Here is a 20,716-nt window from a genome sequence, read left to right on the forward strand (position 1 = left end):
TGTCAATGCTAGCTCAAATATTGTCCTTCCTTTCCTCCTGCACACCACCCCTCTGGCACGGTCTTGTCTTTATTATTTTTGCCTCAATTGCATCATGGCGACCACTATGGCTGACCAGAAACGCTCTCAATTCCAGCCCGTTTGTCAAAATTGTGGTACTTCCACCACCCCCCTTTGGAGGAGAGACGAATCCGGATCGGTGCTGTGCAATGCCTGTGGACTTTTCCTCAAACTCCACGGTCGACCTCGTCCGATAAGCCTTAAAACTGATGTGATCAAAAGTCGAAATCGCGTCAAAACCTCGGGACAGGGGCCAAAAAGAAAAGTAGGTATTATCTCTACTCTTAACCTAGATTTGTGGTGCAATTCCTTTTCCCTCGGGGTCCTCAATGGCGTTGCTTACTTTCGTCTGTTTATAGACAAATATTGATACCAATGGCCTTGCTGGTTCGAGATCCGAAGCCGGTACTCCCCCATTAGGTTCCCATGGCCACCATCGTGGATCACGAAAAGGTTCCGCAGGGCCCTCGGATCGCTCTAATTCTCCAGTGTCACGAACCAATACCCCTGGGTTTCAACACCATTCAAATATAGCACCTCAGCACATGTTCGATAGTGTTACCCTGTCAGACCACAGTTTCAATCCGTCTACTGCTGTGCTCCCCTCCTTACAACTACATAACCCTTCCATCAGTTCAACATCCTCCGCAAACGATCGCCATTTAGAAGCGCCACAAACCTACGAAGGCCTCCTTGCTGCAAACACTTCTCTGAAAACTCGTATCAACGAGCTCGAGTTGATCAATGAATTGTTTCGAGGAAGGGTTGCTGAATTAGAACAAAGCGACGCGACCGCGAGAAGATCAGAAATGGTTGCTCGAGATTCCGAGTCCCGTCTGAGCCAATTGTTGGAAGAGACTCAAAAACGCGAGGACGGTCTGAAACGGAAAATCGCCGAACTTGAACAGGCATTAATTGACCGAGAATTGCTGCAAGGTCTCACCTCTGAACCTCAAGCGAAAAAAATCCGCCTCACTGATGTCGTCGACTATAGTCCTGATTCAGCCAGCAAATCTCCACAATCTCTTTAACAGAGAAGGATAAAGTCCGTCAGGATCATTGCTCTCAACGCATGATGCGGCTATTTAACACATACCTTTCTTTTCCCAAACAAAATACCTCCCCAGTTCCAAATCCTTTAATCCTGATACCCTTTTACGACTTTCATCGCAAAAAAGATATTTTCCGAGTTTTCATCTTTCGACAATTTAATTTTCATTCTATATACTGTATTATTACGTTTTATTGCTTTTTAATCTATTTTTTTCTGATAGCGATTTTCTTTTACCCTCTCATCTCGCCTCCTTGCCGTGTTGCAAAGAAATAAAAGGAACCCAGCGTTGGCAGGTTCTATTTCTCATGGTGTTGACTTCTTTAGTAGTCGCCAATCATGAATGGGTCACAATCAAACCTCCCCTTCCCAACCCGTAGGGCGAGCTGCCTTGACATGCCCTGTACTTTATTTAGTTTTCTTAGTTTTCTTTTCTTTCCTTTCCCCTTTCATGTTTCTTTCTGCCCCATTTTTCCTTCGTTTCAAATAATCTGCACAATGCACCACCATCGAATCCCGAAGCAAAGCTAAACACACAAACCAGAAAGAATTCAGGGGGAAGAAGGGAGGAAAAAAAACAACCCCCCAAAAGAGTTGGGGTTAAGCAAAACAAGATGCTTGTCCTTTCCCTTCACCCTAAAAATTCGCTTTTCGTCGGCACCAGACGAACGGGATATGATTGGACTATTGGTCTATGTGTGTTTTGTTATATTTGGTCTCTTAGGATAATTATAAGAGAATAATGCGTACTTCGAGAGGAGATGCGCCCTTTTATCTTTTTTCCCCTTCTTTTCCCCCCTTTCTTCTGTTTCCCCTCTTGTTATGTGTTTCTCCTTCCCGTTTCGTTTCCTTATTTGCCTCTGCTATTGTGCTATTAGTATATATTTATCCATCTTTATTTTCCTATTCATATATATTTTTCTTTTTGTTTCAGCTATTTTTAATATTAATACTACTGGGAAAACATGACTTCGATGGATTTCTATATGCTTGTGTTTTTATGTCTTGTTTTGTTTCGGGATTTTTTTTTTTTTTTTTTTTTTCCTTTTCGTGGCCCATTTTCTCACCAATTGTGTGATCCTGTTTTGATTCTTGAAAAGGTTTGGATATATACGTTATACATATGTGTGAGTGGACTATGTTGGAACACATTTTCATTTTTCATTTTCCTCACCCCGGTGGATTTCTCCTTTCTTGTGAAACAAGGATTTTTATCTTCTAAACTAATTTTTAATTATATATCCCTTATACCTCTGATGCATGGCTTCGCTCTCTTATTTTATCTTCATCATCATCGATTTTGTATCTTTCCTAATTTTCATTTGCTGCCGAAATTAACTATTTTTTTAATAATGAGGGGTTGCTTCTATCTTCCTCATCCTTTTGTATTATTAGTTACTTAGATAGTTTAATATCTTGGTATAGGAGGATTTGTTGAACTGGGAGCTTTCTATACAACGAGGCTTCTCTAGAACTATGTTTCCTGAATTTATCCCTCCTCCCCTTTGGCAGTTTCCGTTTCCCAACCACGAAAGTCTGGAATTCTTCTTCTAGCACTCGCCCTCTCCACTAACCATAACAATAATGATGATGATGGTGATAATCTGAAAATCAACAAAATATGAGATCCCACGGTGCTAGGATGACTGAGGAGGTAATACAGATACAGACAGGAAGGACGGATTTGTGTTTTCTCTTTCATATTTTTATTTTGATGTATTTGCATGTATTGGATCTAGTCCTTATGGGGAAAATTAGGTGTTAGTTTTTGTAAATAATTAATTTTTATTTGCAGATTCAGATGGTTTAGATACCGAGATACCTAGATAAATAAGAGCCCCATATCTACCTCCTCCTCCTACATAAATAACCCTTACTCTATGACGACACATCCCGAGCAGTCCTATTCAACATATGTACCGTATCTATACAATGCGACAGGGGAACAGCCGCATAGATTCGGTAGAATGGTAGTGTTATTGTGGTGGAAAGAAATACAAGGTAATCTCGAAAGAACCGCTTGTGTACAGTACGATTATCGGGCTGCCATCTACCTCCTCGACAAAAGAAGGGTGGTGATATGCATCGCAGATTTTCTTGGTCGTTTCAAGATGAGGAGGGAAAAGGAAACGAGGATGTCAAAGGATGTAGGGATTAGGAATGGCGACTAGAAAAACATGGTTATCCGTGCAGTTGGGGTGTAGAAAATTCGATCGAAATTGCTCCGATATTCCAAACTTATTCCCAAGTCGTGACTAATCACTTAATTGTGGGAGGACCGATATATATTGATCGGAATAGTGTCTGTGGCGCTTGTTTCCGCTGTTGGTGAAATTTGAATCGACCACTCGGCAATTTTCCACCAGCAGATCAAGGTGAATGCCACTGATGAGAGGAGATATTGACTGTCTGAGTCGGACTGCTCTGTTCTAGATCCGCCAGGCGCAGAACTCAGGTGCAGTAGATAGTTCACAATCCAAACCACAAGGAGGAAGGCAATGGTATGACTGCAAAAGGTATCTTAGCTAATTTTCTAGTCACAGTAAGGGTTATGCGAGGAGAAAGGAGGGGCGGTCCTTACGCAAAACTCCGCGTTATGTGACGGAAGCGTTTTGCCAACATTCCAGCGAAAATAGCGGTGAACGTGAATGAAAGCCCGAGACCGCTGTGATCATCGTTAGAATCAATGTTGAAAACGCCGAGGCCAGGGATGGGGGAAAGAAATACATACACCCAATGGCCGACTGTGGAAACCAAGGGATCACCACTTGTCATTAAATTGGCAATGTTGAACACCACCATCGAAGTACCAAATGTGCGAGGCTGGCCGAGCCTCTGACCGAGAAGAAGGCAAACGGGGACAGCAAAGGCGGCCAATACAAGTAAAACAATATCATCGGCAGCCAATTTGCATAAGGTTTTATGGTTCCTTTCATCCTGCGCAGCCTGCTCGATCGGGCGAGCCGACGAAAAGGGTAAAAGGATTGAGAAAATAAAGAGGAATGCCAATCTAGGAATTATCCGTAGCTGTGGTGGTGAAATATTAACCGCTCTGACATGGCTGTTGCTCTTGTGAAGCATCCAAACGCCAAGATCATGGCCATTGATTGGTTTTTTTGGGTCAGATACAGATAAGGTTAAAAACGCGCAAAACAGTTCTGGAGTTGTCCAAGAGTGAATTGCTTTGAAGTTGAATGAATTTGGTTCTAGGACCATATTATGTTTTGTCAGGTCTTCACATGTCGAATGGGGTACATCCTCTGAGAACCGCGAACTCTGTTGATTTGAGCAACTGTCTGCTAGGGAACAGATATATTGCCGAAATGGACCATGTCGAGACCTTGGACAACAGAAGAAGTTTAAACAGGAAACGACGTTTCGGGGATAGGCCGCATTGGCTAGAGACTTGGAAGAGAAGTAGATCTGTTGAAATATGTTTGGATGTGCCAGAACAACAAGGTGATGTCGAAACCTAATTGTAACTCTATCCACTTTGCTGTACCAATGCTCAAGAGCATCCGCCCAGACTTCAGGATCACTATTGTCGATATCTTCAATAGTCATCCTATACTTCATTAGATTATGAAGGCATCCAATGCATGTGTCCTCGAAAGTACGGGCAACCCCTATAGGACATTGTAACAAAAGATATGCCGCATATATGGGTGGTGGCAGCATATGATCAATAAAAGCTAGAAGATCCTGACAAGAAAGTCCTAGGAACGAGTGTATTCCGTGTCTCCACATCGGTTTTTGCATTGAATATTTCGAACGCAAGACGTCCAGGATGGACGCCGCAGAAGGGTGTTGTGATGCCCAAGAAAAGTCATGGTGTTCATGAAATATTGTTTTATGAAGGCTGATAAGAGCCTGCCATTGAGTCGGACAAAGACAATTTTGACATGTTTCGATGTACTCTTCATCGACCAGAGCTAAAGTCGCGCAGATATCTCGTGCTTCGTTGACTAATCGTTCTTCTGGGATAGGTCGAACCTTTGGTTAGGAAACAATCGCAATATGGTTAGGATTTAGGAATAGCTCCCACATATTATTACCTTTGACCATAGGTGGCATCATCACCTTAACTCCAAAGAGAGGGCCTTTATAAGTTCTCAAGTAGGTGTGGGAGGAGAAATGAAACGAAGGGACTCGGTTCGGTAGGGAAATTATAACTGAGTCCACTTGCAACTAGAAACAAAAAGGGACATACTTTTATATGTAAGTAGTGTGGGTATGGGTGGGGGTGGAAATAAGAATATAACGGAAAGCAAGGGGTTGGTTGGTCTGGAAGGCGATGAGAACATTATTCTTATATTCGCGCCGTATAGCATAGAATTTGCCGCCGTCGTGGCACTTTGGATATTGGAGGGAATGGCTTGATTCGCCGAAAAACAAGATCAAGCCACGACGGTTGGAGCGGCCAATGTGTTTGAAGCAGAGCCTTGTCCTGTCCGTAGCCTAGCACCTACGAGGTAGTGAACAGCTTCATACCCAGCCGAGAGGGGTTTCATAAGATCTCAGTAGGTCCTACCACCAAGAAGAGGTCGAAATCCCATATCGGACAACAGATATAGGTCGTCCGACATATCCGTAGCGGATTAACCGGTCTGCTCTGGTAGGCTACGTAGAGCGGCGGGTTTCAACACACGTATGTTCTGCCATCGTGTGAGGGGCGTCGGACACGCCATAGCACAAATGGAGGTCGGACTCTCGGTGGCCACCACAATAGGCACCATGACTGCGTTGCAAATATCCAACAGTGTATCGATAAACATGTGATGATGGAATGCTAGGTTTGTTGAATCTGATGGTTAGGACAGTAGGTGTGGGAAGTTGTAGCAATTCTGGACCACCCACCAAGCCTTGATTTGATATCGAGAACTTCATGGTATAAATTTACGACATCGATCGAGGTGGCTCTGTGAATCAAGCAGCCATCGCCCCCAGCTCTCGTCATACCGTGGGGTTATCTGTACTTTGCATCATGCGTGAAGAGTTCCGACGTCGAGCCCACGCACTATTGGGAGTTGGACTGGAGGAGTGAGTTTCTTCTTGATGCTCCGCAATAAAAATTTCCAGATCTTCGGCATGGACACAACCACCCTGCCTAATTCAGGCGGGAATCTCTGTGACGACGGCGGCCCATGATTGGGATTTGGATTTTGATCTGGGGATAAGAAGGAAACGGAGTTAGTCAACGACTTAATTAACTCGTCAGTGAGCGAGTTACGAGTCGGCTATTTAGTAACTAAGGTGAGGCTTGGAGCAGGTGACGTCACGACCAAGCCCGCTTGAAACTGGGGTCGCGATTTCGAGATCGGATGAGAGATATCGCTAACTTATACGATGATATTAACTATAGACTTTCGCTTGTTTGATTCTCTTGGCTCACACATACTTTTTCAGATAAATTCTCACAAGTTTTGTATGTAACTGCGAGAACTGTCGTGAGAGCTACAATTCAACTTGATATTCAGTCATTTATGGCAATATTTGGATATCTCCCAATTCCGGAACGACCGAGATGGCAGCAGAGATTGGCCCATCAAAACCGACAATTATCTTGGACTCTTCCGAGAACTGGAGCCTTTGGTACAAAATAATATTTAGATCTCGCAGTAGAAAACGATATATTGGAGTTCATCGATGATGAAAGCTCTGACCAGATCGACCAACTACCCATCTCCTCCGAGTATCCCAACCGAATATACCCCAGAAGAAATAATTCATGGAAGATAGAACGTACTCAATATAGCGATGAGATGGTCAAATATCAGAAGAAGGTCAATGGTGTCGGCAAGGTCAAGCGAGAGATCCTGAGAACGGTAGCCGCCAGCGAGCTTCGAATAGCAACAACGGGAAGTCGACTTATCGATGCCAGAGTGTTTCTAATTACTCTTAAAAAGATATTATCCCCTAGGACAGCGGATTGCCAGTATGAGATACGGTTAGAATATGAGAACCTTCGCAGAACGCCCAAAAGAAACCTAAAAGAGTGATTAGATGATTGGGACCCTGATTGAGCATGAGCTTAAGCAATCAGGTATAGACGGGAACTTTGATCGATGGAAGGACTTCTTCCATGCTAATAAATCAATCGATCCTGTTCACGTTGCTTTTTGGAAACGTAAGATTGCAAAGGAAGGAAAAGGGAGCTTTGCAGATATGATCAATGAGTTCCGTGGATTGCTAAAACCTGGACCTGTTGTTGTCTAACCTTGCCACATTAAATGGTACAGCATGCAGGACACTCCATTTCACATAAATAACTAAAGGCTATCGTTGTATGTATTCACCAGGAGTATCATGGGGAAAATAATGACAATTTATACTCAGTAGCTTCGTGGCAGTATTCGGAAATCCTATAATTCCAATATCGAGCAACTTTAGACAGAACATTTTTCATAGAATACTGTCTATGTGGTACATAACTGTGCGTCCATTGTGCTAGTTGATGCTTTACAACGCTCTCACACTATCTACATCTCCTCTTTAATCGTTACTAGTATACCAGCTGGGTGGTTTAGGGATGAAAAGTAGGGGGTTAGAACATCCAGAGCAGTTTAAAGAAGGGAGGAGTGAACCGCCTGGGCAATGTATGTAGTCGCAGGATAGATGGTGCCGCATCTCCAACGTTTGCTGTCTACCAGCACTTGAGACTTACTGTTATCATCGTCATGATGAGGTGGGAGTAACTCGTGCAGTGACCGCACTGATCACCATATATTGCAACCAGTGAACTCTGTAATCAATAAGAGTTTAAAATTTCAACCTGTATTCTAAATGTGATCAAACCATCAAGGGATGCTGCCAGTGTATGCTCAATCTCAACGTTTTGTTAATCGGTTGAACCCACCAGATCTAAAAGCAATCACTCTATCGAGGAAGGAATGCCAAAATAAAAGAAGAAGAAGAAGAAGAAGAAGAAGAAGATAATACATATCTATATATCTCCCGCCGGCCCATCTTGATTTTTAAGAAGGGGAACAAGCGGGACAAGCCTCAAAAATCCAATGAACAATATGCCTATCCCGAGAACATGGAAGAAAGAGACCAACTGGCCCTGGGGCGTATAAACAACGATAAAGGAAAAAGTGTGCTCGCGCTGAAACTACCATCTCATGTCGGAGTTACGGTAAGAATAGAATCGTTGAAGTCGGGGGCATATATCGAACGAGTCTGACAGGTTGACTTGCAAAAAAAAAAAAAAAAAGCCCACGGTACCTTCCCCGAAATCATGCGAAGGGTATGTCTGTGTATCTCCAGTATGTGGCCCCGGAATCATGTGTAGAATTAAAGTGAGTCTGTCAAAATTTAGGCATTTCAGTCACGGAATCCTTTCCTGTGCAAGCGATTAAAAACCTTTTTTTCATGCCAAATAGTCCATAGTGTTATTGCGATCCCCGCAATCCCAGCGTAGAATGTAATTATGTAGGAGGTGCGATAGCATTTCAATCCCTCACTACAATCGAGTTCCCCATTTGGCGACTCTACGGAATGGGAGTCGTATATGCGGCCGTACAGGAGGTTGAATATATTTCCCCATATTACTGGGGACATACACATCACCCCCCAGTTTTGAGATATGCCACCAACACCGAAGGTATGGGTGACAAGGGAAGGGAAGACGCCAAACAGGAAGCCGTAGGCGAGTCCAGTCAGTCCCGAGAGGGCAACGAGCAGGTGTGGATCCGAAATCATGAACCCGGCAAGCTGTGCCAAGCAGAAAACAACCGCTGATGTGAATACGCACCAGAATCGCGACATATGGAGGTTTTTTACTAGGATATCGGAGCCAATGCCTAAAAGAAAACAACAATTTTACATTCGCACATGCCTTCTAGTATATGAAATAAAGGATCAGGTGTTGGTAAACATACCGCTCAAAAGGCGTCCCACGCAACTAAGTATCGATAAGACAGATACATACATCATCTGTTGTTTTTGGATGAATTCGGAATCCGCACTATCGTCATAGTGCTTCCACAGCGCTTTCGCCTGAGGTTATCATTGTTGTTAAAAAACCTTCAAATTTGGCGGCGAGAAGGGTGCCTTACGTTGTTCCCAATATTGCTTTGTTACATTAGCTTCAATTCCCGTCCTTTCTGTGATACTAGGATGTTACTCACTTTATTGTCATCAATCCAATACCCGTAAACAACCCTAGAAGTACAAACAGCTGCCAAAACTCCACAGTGGGAATCATCGACCAGCCACGAACATCTGCATATAGTGAGTCACGGCCAGGACTGACGGAGGCGTCTTCATCGCGAAACGAGTCCTCGGAGGTTCTTGGGGAAAGATGTCGACCAATTAAGGAGGACGTTTCAGGCTGATCTAACTTGGGTGCAACAGGTTTCGAACAGCCCGCAGATCCTGATGCAGCGTCTTCAAGGGTTGTGGAATTTGAGGTTTCATGTGGCATACCTATTTCTGTAGAGTCTCTACAACGACTGCCTCGCGAGCCTGGAATGTGCAGCTGGCTTGAACTAGGGTGTAGATTTGTGTCCGAAGGGAGAGGAGTATATGGAGCAGAATGTGGTATGAGTCGGACAAAGATGGAGCACACGAACAGGATAGCCGGCGTGCAAATAGCCAATAACAATAGAAATTGACCCGTGTTATCGGAGAAGGCGAATGCCGAGAGGGTTGAAAAGAAAAAGGCACTCAACCCAAAAGCAGCTAGTGGGAAGGATGTTGATGTACCGCGATGGTCCGGAAAGTTGGATGCAGCTATGCGGACAGTTAGCGATAACGAAATTGGTCAGTCCTTCCTCGACTAATAGTAATACCCGTTTTGATCGCCCCAGAAAACCCACAGCTGCTTCCTACTCCTGTGAGAAGCATGAAGAAACACAGTGCCGGAACTCCGAACGACCCTTTGCCGGAAACATATGCTACCGAAAAGTCAATTATGAACCATGTGTAGTTTCCGAAATTATGACGATAAAAGGAATACCTCGGTGCATTGGAAAATAGCCCGCCCCAAGAGCCACAATCCCCAGCAACATGCCTGGTCTTGGTCCCTTAGAATCGATGAGAAGGCCTACCGGAATTCCGCTGGCATACATTCCCAAATTTCCGGCAGCTCCCTGGAATACGTCAGCAAGGTGAATTTCGTTATTGAGTCAGGTAATACATACAATCAAATTGCTGTCGGTAGATGACAACTTCAACCTCGCGGCAAACTGAGGAGCCCATGCCGAATATACGTACTGCACACATGTCAGACATTCCACCATCATTCAATTTAATGAAATAGTTACTATATAGAATACATACATTGGTTCCACATGCTAAGGCAACACACGTTGCGCCTACTATTGACATCAACCGTTGCATTTGAATGGAGGAAGCCGGCATCGCTGATATCAGGGGCGCAACTGCGCCACTAACGAAAGGTTTTCTGATAATGTATGATCACACATCAAATCCCCACGGAAGTGTATAATACTGGGCCGACAGGAGTGCAGTCCGATACTGGACGTTAGAGAATTGGGTATGTTGACAGAATTTATTAATATGAAACAGAGAGGACTAGTGTAGCACCGGCGAAGAAGCGTGGCAACCTTAGGTAAAATGAGGGAAGTATAATAAGAACAGCGCATGCAAATTTTTAGCCTTTAGAAGGTTTCTGAGATTTTGGACACATTAAAGGATAAAGGGAACCTGGACATCACACTCTGTGCTGGAGAATTTGAGAACAAAAATGATCCATTTAGCATTTCCTCCAGCTACAAATGCATGGGAGATCCTGCGGTGAGATTACATAACCCGGCGTATTGTGCCAGATGACGTTGAAAATTACTGTATTTGGATTAGTGGCGTCAAGCTTTAAGCCCCCCCCAATTCTTACATCATCCAGCACTTTCTCAACCTTCCAAGGCCTCCACTCCAGCTCATCCACCACACCGATCCCAACACAACGCAGATGCACTCCTGATATCGTCTCTTCATTATTATATATTGGCTCACTCAATATGGGCGCGCTTCTGTCGCTGCCTTTGATGGCAGTGCCCAGCGTCGGCACCGTGAGTCTGACCCGTTCCCTTCATCCACGTCCTGATCACTAACACCTTTGCCGCCACTAGTTGATAACATTCTGCGCCTCTTGTTGCGGTGCGGCTACATGCTCAGCGATATGTAGTGCCTGTGGGAAATTCCAGAGCAGGTATATTTCTTTCCCTGCTTTCCCTTCACTGTTTAAACCTGCTAACCACTGAACAGCATGGCCACGAGAATCGCCTACGCCGTCATACTCCTGTTTAATTCAATATTGTCCTGGATAATGTTGACACGATGGGCGCTAAGCAAATTGGAACATCTCACATTTGACTTTTTGCCGATCAGTTGCGAGGGAGAAAAGTGCTATGGTTGGGTTGCGGTTCATCGGATCAACTTCGCTCTCGGGTTATTTCATGTCATTTTGGCCCTTCTCCTGCTCGGGGTCCGTTCTTCTAAGGACGGTAGGGCGGGCCTTCAGAATGGTTTCTGGGGCCCAAAAATCATCGCGTGGCTGCTTTTGGTGGTGATGTCATTTTTTATCCCCGAGGGGTTTTTTTTTGTTTGGGGGAGCTACATATCCTTCATCGGTGCCATTTTGTTCCTACTACTAGGTCTTATCCTGTTGGTCGATTTGGCCCATACCTGGGCTGAAATCTGCCTGCAGAAGATCGAAGAACTCGATTCTCAAATGTGGCGTGTCTTATTGATCGGTTCGACACTGGGCATGTATCTTGCGTCCATCGCCATGACTGTGATCATGTACATCTTCTTCGCCAATTCTGGATGTACCATGAACCAAGCTGCCATCACTGTGAGTTAGAGAGTTTATTTTTATTTTTACCTAACGATTGAACATGGTATACTAATATGAATTCCCAGACCAACCTTATCATCTTCCTAATCATTTCGGTGGTCTCGGTTCAGCCTGCAGTTCAGGCATCCAACCCTCGAGCAGGATTAGCACAAGCTGCAATGGTCACAGTCTATTGCACGTACTTGATGCTGTCTGCGGTGTCAATGGAACCTGACGACCGTCAGTGCAATCCCCTGGTTCGCGCGCGCGGCACCCGAACAGCCTCGATCGTTATTGGTGCTATAGTTACAATGTTGACCATTGCGTATACCACTACCCGCGCTGCTACCCAAGGTATCGCTCTTGGCTCGAACGGAGCTCGTAACAACTACTCACGCCTTGGCCAAGATGAGATGGAGCACGGGCTTGTAACCCAGCAGCCTGGGTTGAGCCGCAGAGAAATGCGTGCTGAAGCTCTCCGCGCCGCTGTTGAGAGTGGGAGCTTACCAGCAAGTGCTTTGGACGAAAGTGATGATGAGTCAGACGATGAGCGATCATATAGAGACGACGAGCGTCACTCCACTCAGTATAACTATTCCCTGTTCCACGTCATCTTTTTCCTAGCCACCACTTGGGTGGCGACCTTGCTCACCCAAAATCTGGACCCCGAGGCAAAGGACAATTTGGCTCCAGTTGGAAGGACATATTGGGCTTCTTGGGTGAAAATTATTAGTGCCCTAGTGTGCTATGCAATTTACCTGTGGACGCTGATTGCTCCCATTTTACTCCCTGATCGATTCGACACCACCTAAACAGCGTGATATACCGTTGATGACACGATCTTTCGTTATTCTTGTTGGCGTTCCTCGCATTGGGGCTTGTTATTTTCAAATTTGGAATAGTATCGCTTATCCTAGCTAGTTTGCGTTCATGAAGCCGTAGATATACCACTCTTTCTCAGCCTTGATCAAATACATTATTTTTACTGGTAGAACTGTTCAGTATTTGCACGCTCGATATCCCGTTGGGAGTTGTAAGTTTCAAGGAAGGCGCTGATGACGTCAGCATGCACTGCGCCCAATTATGTGCCTGAACACCGCGTCTGCGCGAATGAACTTTGCAAACCACCAACATGGGAAGAATATGGCCACCATCAAGGCCATCGAAGCTCGTTCGGTATTTACCCATTATTCAAGGCCCTAGATCGGACTACGCGACGCTAACCGTCGAGTGATAGGTCCACCAAATCCAATCTGGCCAAGTTATAGTCGACCTATGCTCCGTCGTGAAGGAACTGGTGGAGAACAGCCTAGATGCGGGAGCAACATCTCTAGGTATTACGATATAGTTGAAGTTAGCAATTATCACAAATGAATCTTACTGATTGCTTGTGATATTGTATAGATATCCGGTTCAAGAACAACGGGTTAGACTTGATCGAGGTGCAAGATAATGGAAAGGGAATATCCCCAGACGACTACGAGACAGTTGGTATGGACGCACGCGCACAAAGTCCAAAAATCCATTTACTATGATGCTTTGCTAAATAATTCTTATTTTTACAGCTTTGAAGCACTACACCTCTAAGCTGTCGAAATTCGATGATTTATCTTCCCTTCAAACCTTCGGTTTCCGGGGAGAAGCCTTGTCTTCCCTCTGTGCCCTTTCCAACTTCCACATCATTACCGCCCAAGCACACGAAGTCCCTAAAGCGTCGCGGTTAGAATTTGAAATTTCCGGAAAGCTTAAAAGCACACATACAGTAGCAGGCCAAAAGGGAACCACTGCATCCGTCGAAAATCTTTTCAACAGACTTCCCGTACGACGACGGGAGCTCGAGAAGAATATCAAAAGAGAATATGGCAAGGTATTGGGCCTGCTGCATGCCTATGCATGCATCAGTACCGGGGTTCGATTTAACGTCAAAAACCAAATGCCTAAGGGGAAGAGTGTCGTCGTTTTTGCTACCAAATCGAATACCTCGACGAACGAGAATATATCCAATATATATGGAGCTAAAACTCTCCTCGCCTTGACCCCTCTTGACCTCGAATTGGAATTTAAGCCTAGCGGAATGGGAAAACGTTTGATTGGGGCTGGTACTAATGACCCGAATAAAATATTCGTTCAAGGCCATATCTCGAGACCTATTTTTGGGGAGGGAAGGCAGACTCCCGACCGCCAGATGTTTTTCGTCAATTCGCGCCCATGTGGTCTTCCGCAAATCGCAAAGGCATTTAATGAAGTTTATAAATCCTTTAACATCTCGCAGTCTCCATTCATCTTTGCCGACTTTAAAATGGATACGAATTCTTACGATGTTAATGTTTCCCCTGATAAACGTACTATTTTGCTCCATGACGCCGGCGCTCTCATAGAGTCATTGAAGGTATCTTTAACTGAATTATTCGAGCGTCAAGATCAAACGGTCCCACAATCTCAAATTTCTGGAAAGCAGTCCATGTTGCAGCATTCCTCGGGCACAAATATTCCTAAATTTATCTCTAAAAAATCTGTGGAATCAAGCGCGCCTCAACGTTCTGAGGAGATTGTGGAAGCTGATGGAAATAACGAGGAGGACGAGCAAAGAGCGATGAGAGCTTTCGTACAACGTTTTACTGGTCGTAGTACAACCGCATACGACATCCCTGAAATCCCTGAAACCCAAGAGAACGCGGCGGTCGCGGACTCCCCCCAGTCCGCGGAAGAATGTTCAGTTGCGAACGAAGGTGTTCCGCAACCCGTTACTACATCCCAAGGGGTCGAGGAAAATATATCCCCCGAATACCAATCTTGTGAAAATGAAAAGAACAGCTTGGCATCCACTTCCGCCCAACTTTTAGATGAACAATCCGACAATCGAGCTAACTCAGCCTTTACTCTTGCATCCTCCCTTCTGAGACAACAACCGCTTCAGTCGGTACGGAGCAGTCCAGCGCAACATACACCCAATGTGATCCAGAACGCCTTCGACCGAATGCGACCCAGCAGACCACCCCCCGAGCTCGCTACTATTACAGTAGGAAACCGAACGGTCACATCAACGATAGGCAGAGAACAAACCAAGCGGAAATTTGGAGCAACAAGCCTTGGAGGTTCATCCTCTCGTCCTAAGCGCCGAATTCATGTTTCAACTAGCGGAAGTAAACTCGGGCAAGGTCTACGATCATATGCGGCACCAGGCACTCAAATGGATGATGGACTGGAACGCATCAGCAGCAGTGGTGAACAAGGTCACTTAGACGCTGAATCAGAATCCGAGTCCGATGATCATGATGAAGAACTGGATGAAATCCACTCTGGACAGGAAAATGAGCATGAATGTGACAACAGTGGGAAACAAATTAGACGAGACGACATGGAAGTAGGGAAAACAACAGAACTACATGATGAACCCGAAGTATCCGATTCAGATGCAAGTTATGTGGACGAACAGGAGAAAAGGGTTAGAGAAGAAGCGAGAGTTACAGAGCTGATACAAGCAGCGGAAGAAAAGGCGTCCATTCCCTCAGAAGATACTATACGAAGAGTCAACAAGATATCTAAACGATCAGTTGGCGGAGTATCCACAGTCGATCTGGTAGGATCTATTAATGGGTCATTGGCCAGGATCAAGGCTCATGTTAGGTTGCTTCAGGAGGAACTACAGAACATCAAAAACACTAGTTCTACCATCAGCGAGGGAGAGATAACCCAGGAGCCTGGAGAGCCAGGGTCAGCAGAAACACGACTATCTCTCTCTGTCTCAAAGGAGGACTTCGCTAGAATGCGCATCATCGGACAATTCAACCTGGGATTCATCATCGTAACACGACCACGGGGGAACCCAAATGATCCGAGGGCCTTCCCAAGTCACAAAAATGACGAAGTATTTATAATCGACCAACACGCATCGGATGAAAAATACAACTTCGAGCGCCTCCAGGCCGAAACTGTCGTGCAGAATCAACGACTGGTCAAGCCAAAAATCCTAACCCTCACGGCTGTTGAAGAGGAAATCATAATCGACAATCTGCCTACACTGGAAAAGAACGGGTTTGTTGTGGAGGTCGACAGGAGTGGTGACGAGCCCATCGGGCGCCGATGTAAACTCACCAGTCTACCACTCAGTAAGGAAATGGTATTCGACACACAGGATCTTGAGGAGCTAATAGTTCTACTTGGTGAATCCCCGCAAACACAATCTGCATCATCACCATCGTCATCAGATTCCGTCCTTACCCCCACCACATTTGGAAGTAAATATATTCCTCGTCCCAGTAAAGTTCGCAAGATGTTCGCAATGAGAGCCTGTCGGTCTAGCATTATGATTGGGAAGACGCTTACTAACAAACAGATGGACTGTGTTGTGAGACATATGGGGATGATCGATAAGCCGTGGAATTGCCCTCATGGACGTCCGACAATGAGACATCTTATGAGTTTGGGGGAGTGGAGTGCGTGGGATGAATGGGAGGCTGCGACACAGTTAGCATCGGAGGATGGTGGTGACGTGCGTCCAAGCACTGGGATAGCCGTTTGGAAGAGGTTCCTCTCCGACTTGGACGAGGATTAAAACGCGGATTTGTTGTGATTTATTACGGACGTCCTATTTTTATTATCGTCATTTTGGATTTCTTCTATTCTATAAAATAGATTTATTTTGGGGAAAACTAGACAGGTTTTTGGACAAATGATATCCGATCATATTCTTAAGCATTTTTGTAGAATACATGTACTCCGTACCGGGTGCAGTATCTCAAATAACTCAACCATTTCAAGATTTTCCAACAGAAAGGTCATTCGTACCCTCATTATAGCTAGAAAAAATAAAATAAAACAAAAAAGAGCCAAAAACAGGCAAAGCCTCCGTCCTAGACATCCTGACAATAAAAATCACAAATAACGGACGTAAATAGTGATGATTGATACCTGTTCCCTCGTCATCAATAACTCAAAACCATCGCCTCAACTTACTCTCCGGCTTCCGATTCATCTTCCCATTCTTCTCATCCTCCTCCTCCGCAAGCCGCAGCGTTTCCTCCGTGATAAGCAAATCCCGTTCAATGAGTTCTGCCCAATTCTGCAAGTCCCCCACTTCATTTAGGCCCTTTCTACCCATATCAGCCAGTTTCTCCAATTCCTTTGACTGCTTCGCGAGATCTTGGGTCGTTTTCTTCAGTTTCTCCTCCTGCTTCTTGATGGCATTGTCGTTGTCGTGAAGTGCCTGCGCACGCATACGCAGGTCGGCATCCAAGTTTGTTCCGACAGAAGTCAGAGAGGCAGTGAAGGCGGCCTTTGCTTCGGTTGTTTCTTGTGTATGCGCGGTGGCCATGGAGGTGGATGGAGAGGAGTCGTTCATGGCTTTATATATCCAGTTTTTCCTAGTTTTGAATGGAAAGATTTGTGGATTGGTTGGTTCTCCGGTTGTAGGGTTTGATGCACTATATATATATCCTTCGGATATTGCAGAAAGTGTGTGCCCAACGGAACTCCTTGATCAAAAGCGAATTTTGAAGATATCACGTAGTTCTAGGAAGCAAATCCAAAGTCCTCTCGACTGAATTTTCACTCCGGCAGGGTTAAATGCAATAGTAAATAAGCAAGCCAAGTCAGGAATTCTCTACAGCCCGGAGGAGTAAGTGAACAACATGACGAGCATCCAACGACCCCGCCATGCAAATCACGCGCTATGCAGGTGCCTGCCTGCGTCTAAACGCTACATGTCTGCAACTGGGTATGGATAGCCAGCTGGGCCAGTTCTCACATATGGGTTGAGGAAGCGGGAACTTATGCAAGAATGCGTCGTCATTCCAGATCAGGTTGTTGGTGAGTGGAAACGCATTTGTTGGCTTGTAACAAATATTTAGTTGCTTGTTTGTTCTCATCTGCGCTTGACAATTCTGAAATTTGCCAAGTGTTATCGCAACCACTCTTGTCTGTTCTTGAGCTCGAAGGTGGAGAAATTATCGATGTTTCTTAGGAACAAACAACCGGGACATTTTCTTTCAAATATCTCCCAACATGTAATTCTATTATCGCAACTCATCAGTGTATTCTTGGATTGCCATTGCAGAAAACATGCCATTTCTTTATATCTATATCTCTAGCCCTACAACTTCCCCTTGACCTCAACGCCCTGTTCCGGGGGATCAATTGGCGTTACCTCAGCCAGCAAAATACCTTCTGGCACACCTTCCCCATCCCCATCTTCCAGTTCCAAAGCCCATGTAACTCTCCCCGCCTTTGGGCTTCGAACTTCGAGTTCCATTTTCATTTGTTTCACAAATGCGATCACGCTGTTTTCCTGGATGTCATCCCCTTCTTCTACAAGCATCTCAGTCAGTTTTCCGCTCATAGGAAGAGTGATGTGGGAAGAATTGTTTGGGTTTCCTCGTCGATGAGTTGATGATAACGAACTTGACGAGGCCAACGTCCTGGCCAAAGTTACTCGATACGGGGTAGTCCTTGCGGTTTGAGTCGCAGTTGCTGGAGTTGTATACTCAATTTCTGCGCTTAGCGAAGTTGGGAATTCGTTGCGGAAAAGTTTGCTCAGCAGAAGGTGATGAGGAGCTTGGGAGCCGGATCCCTTTGTCGAGTTCAAGGGCGCCAACTCGATGGACCAAGCATCTCCTTTGCGGAAGAGGACACTTGACGATCCAAGAGATGATGCCTGGGAGGCTTAGAAGCTGGGTAAACTGGTAAGCTTGATCTATTCAAGTTGGAGCTTGACAGCTGCTTTCCATGTTGAATGATATCTCCCAAATTCTTTTCCATCCATTGCGTCTCGAATTTGCCATTCTTGGAACTCGATGTTGCCGATAATTCCTTTGAGGACGTCGATGTTGGTCTTAACCTCTGATATTCTTGCATCATTCAGCACTCTGCATGCCTTTCGAACTACGCCGTCCCAACTGGTGGAGGTGACTATTATTTTTGCCATCATGTTATCGAAGTCTGAGCCAATGACTACCGATGACGAACCCGATACATGAGTATCCACTCTGACGCTGTTGCCTCCAGGGACATGGAATTCGGTGATTTTGCCGATACTCAAAGCGAAATCGGCGGTTGGATCCTCAGCACATAATCTCAACTGGATTGAATATGTGGCGGGAGGTTGCTCTGGATTCTCTATGTCGCCCAGCCCCATATCTCGCAGTGACACCCCTTGGGCTAGCAGAAGCTGTGTCTGGACAAGATCCACTGTTGAAATGCATTCCGTGATTGTATGTTCGACCTGAAGACGGGGGTTAATTTCTAGAAAATAGAACTTCGATAGTTTCTCGCTGGCCAAGAACTCGAAGGTTCCCAGCGACAAGTACTTGATCTATGTTCCAAGTCAGGGGTTTGTATCCAATATCATATCTAGGAAGGCAACTTACTTCACTCGCCATCTATAATGCCGACTCGATGACCCTTTTAATCAAAGTTCTGTTCCTCATCATGGCAGGCGCACACTCCACGATCTTCTGAAACCTCCTCTGCACACTACAATCTCTTTCCTAGAGATGCCTGACCTCGCCCGTACCATCCCCAACAACCTGAACCTCAACGTGGTGAAACCCTCCCACTGCAGCCTTTTCCACGAACACCTTTTTGGAAGGGGACTCCCCCGTCGCCCGATCAATAGCAGACTGCAACTCATCAGGTCCCTTGACAAACCGGATTCCCCGCCCGCCTCCACCATCTACAGCTTTTACCATAACAGGATATCCCACCTCAGCTACAAATTGACGTATCAAGCCAATATCGCTTGTGGCGTTTTCATCGCTTTCAAAATCGGCACGCGACATGCCTCCGCCAGCATCTTCGCTTGCAGCTTGTCTCCTGTCCTTGCCAGTACCTCCCAGCCGGGACCGATGACTTTGACCCCGGCTTCCTCCCACATTCGCTGGGCGAATTCTGCACTTTCGCTTAAGAATCCATACCCCGGGTGGATTGTGTCTATGGAGTGTTCCAGCGCTAGCTGCACCAGCAAAGCAATATCCATATAGGATGACGGAGATGGCAAGGCTACGGCATGGTGTGGTGCTCCCAAATCACAATGTGAGCGGTCATCTGCTGTGTAAAGTGCAAAGGTTTCGATGTTGGGTAATTCACGAGCCGCCTGGAGGATGCGAACTGCGATCTCTCCCCTGAAAAGTAGCAAATACAGAGTAATTATGTTAGCTTTCTTGTTACTCATTTTAGCCGCTATTTCTAGTCCCTGAAATCCGCAGGGTTTGCCTACCTATTTGCAACTAATAGTCGCTTTATGGGACGTGCTGGAGGAGGAGGAGACATGATTTTAGAACTTCTTGGGGACTCGGCCAAAGAGATGTATAAATACAATTTTCACTATCATTCAGGAAATGAAAAATAGAAACCCTCCACTTTCCACTTTCACCGACGGAACCAGGTTCCTTTTGTGATAAGTTTGTGGTATGAGCGTTACTGAGAAAAGGATGCTAATCTGTGTCTAATAACAACAAGTAGCACACAACCAACTTCACATAAACAACTCAGGAATAAACGCCATGTCCTTTTCTCTTGAAAGGATTTTTGGAGCAGATCATATTCTTCAGCCCGTCCGCAGGTAGGGTTCGATATTTCCCGGGGGACTCTCTGATGGAGCAAAGGAGGGCCGAGGTTCGGCTCAATGAACAAGCCTGGTACTGTACGATCGCCGGCCAGATTGAACAGATTGAAATACACACAGCAGCCGATGGAATGTTTTTATTGTGTTGTTTTATTATCCACAATAGTTGAGAAAAAATGGCACTACCCCCTCTCAGTATACGCTGTTGTATACCTACTCTACTGTTCCTGGAGGCTCACATGTCGCA

At 45.4% G+C, this 20,716-nt stretch overlaps 8 protein-coding genes across 8 annotated transcripts; 3 read left to right on the top strand and 5 right to left on the bottom strand.

Annotated features, from left to right (window-relative positions):
- Window positions 1-94: 94 nt before the first annotated feature.
- Window positions 95-1,332, top strand: HCBG_06145 (GATA transcription factor; the record flags this gene model as incomplete). The annotated part of the gene is made up of 2 exons (XM_045433194.1): window positions 95-325; window positions 420-1,332. The coding sequence occupies 2 exons, from the start codon at window positions 95-97 to the stop codon at window positions 1,089-1,091; spliced, it is 903 nt and encodes a 300-aa protein (XP_045286362.1).
- A 2,042-nt stretch (window positions 1,333-3,374) lies between these two features.
- On the bottom strand, window positions 3,375-5,185 carry HCBG_06146 (uncharacterized protein; the record flags this gene model as incomplete). The annotated part of the gene is made up of 3 exons (XM_045433195.1): window positions 3,375-3,618; window positions 3,693-5,088; window positions 5,167-5,185. 3 exons carry the CDS (start codon window positions 5,183-5,185, stop codon window positions 3,375-3,377), a joined length of 1,659 nt encoding a protein of 552 aa, XP_045286363.1.
- A 546-nt stretch (window positions 5,186-5,731) lies between these two features.
- HCBG_06147 (uncharacterized protein) lies at window positions 5,732-5,998 on the bottom strand (the record flags this gene model as incomplete). The annotated part of the gene is made up of 1 exon (XM_045433196.1): window positions 5,732-5,998. The coding sequence occupies one exon, from the start codon at window positions 5,996-5,998 to the stop codon at window positions 5,732-5,734; it is 267 nt and encodes an 88-aa protein (XP_045286364.1).
- Window positions 5,999-6,635: 637 nt separating this feature from the next.
- Window positions 6,636-7,110, top strand: HCBG_06148 (uncharacterized protein; the record flags this gene model as incomplete). Its single annotated transcript, XM_045433197.1, has 2 exons — window positions 6,636-6,703; window positions 6,867-7,110. The coding sequence occupies 2 exons, from the start codon at window positions 6,636-6,638 to the stop codon at window positions 7,108-7,110; spliced, it is 312 nt and encodes a 103-aa protein (XP_045286365.1).
- A 1,324-nt stretch (window positions 7,111-8,434) lies between these two features.
- On the bottom strand, window positions 8,435-10,588 carry HCBG_06149 (uncharacterized protein; the record flags this gene model as incomplete). Its single annotated transcript, XM_045433198.1, has 9 exons — window positions 8,435-8,824; window positions 8,865-8,913; window positions 9,042-9,109; window positions 9,137-9,212; window positions 9,241-9,844; window positions 9,904-10,008; window positions 10,071-10,203; window positions 10,255-10,326; window positions 10,394-10,588. The coding sequence occupies 9 exons, from the start codon at window positions 10,472-10,474 to the stop codon at window positions 8,435-8,437; spliced, it is 1,578 nt and encodes a 525-aa protein (XP_045286366.1).
- A 434-nt stretch (window positions 10,589-11,022) lies between these two features.
- Window positions 11,023-16,464, top strand: HCBG_06150 (DNA mismatch repair protein pms1; the record flags this gene model as incomplete). Its single annotated transcript, XM_045433199.1, has 7 exons — window positions 11,023-11,142; window positions 11,203-11,282; window positions 11,339-11,927; window positions 11,996-12,649; window positions 13,147-13,243; window positions 13,314-13,400; window positions 13,475-16,464. 7 exons carry the CDS (start codon window positions 11,092-11,094, stop codon window positions 16,462-16,464), a joined length of 4,548 nt encoding a protein of 1,515 aa, XP_045286367.1.
- A 97-nt stretch (window positions 16,465-16,561) lies between these two features.
- On the bottom strand, window positions 16,562-17,223 carry HCBG_06151 (uncharacterized protein; the record flags this gene model as incomplete). The annotated part of the gene is made up of 3 exons (XM_045433200.1): window positions 16,562-16,599; window positions 16,628-16,708; window positions 16,866-17,223. The coding sequence occupies 3 exons, from the start codon at window positions 17,221-17,223 to the stop codon at window positions 16,562-16,564; spliced, it is 477 nt and encodes a 158-aa protein (XP_045286368.1).
- Window positions 17,224-18,000: 777 nt separating this feature from the next.
- On the bottom strand, window positions 18,001-20,174 carry HCBG_06152 (carboxylase:pyruvate/acetyl-CoA/propionyl-CoA; the record flags this gene model as incomplete). Its single annotated transcript, XM_045433201.1, has 5 exons — window positions 18,001-18,561; window positions 18,622-19,218; window positions 19,409-19,793; window positions 19,820-20,026; window positions 20,122-20,174. The coding sequence occupies 5 exons, from the start codon at window positions 20,172-20,174 to the stop codon at window positions 18,001-18,003; spliced, it is 1,803 nt and encodes a 600-aa protein (XP_045286369.1).
- Window positions 20,175-20,716: the final 542 nt, after the last annotated feature.

This window comes from Histoplasma capsulatum (genome assembly GCF_000150115.1).
Source record: "Histoplasma capsulatum G186AR genomic scaffold supercont2.8, whole genome shotgun sequence".
NCBI lineage: Eukaryota > Fungi > Ascomycota > Eurotiomycetes > Onygenales > Ajellomycetaceae > Histoplasma > Histoplasma capsulatum.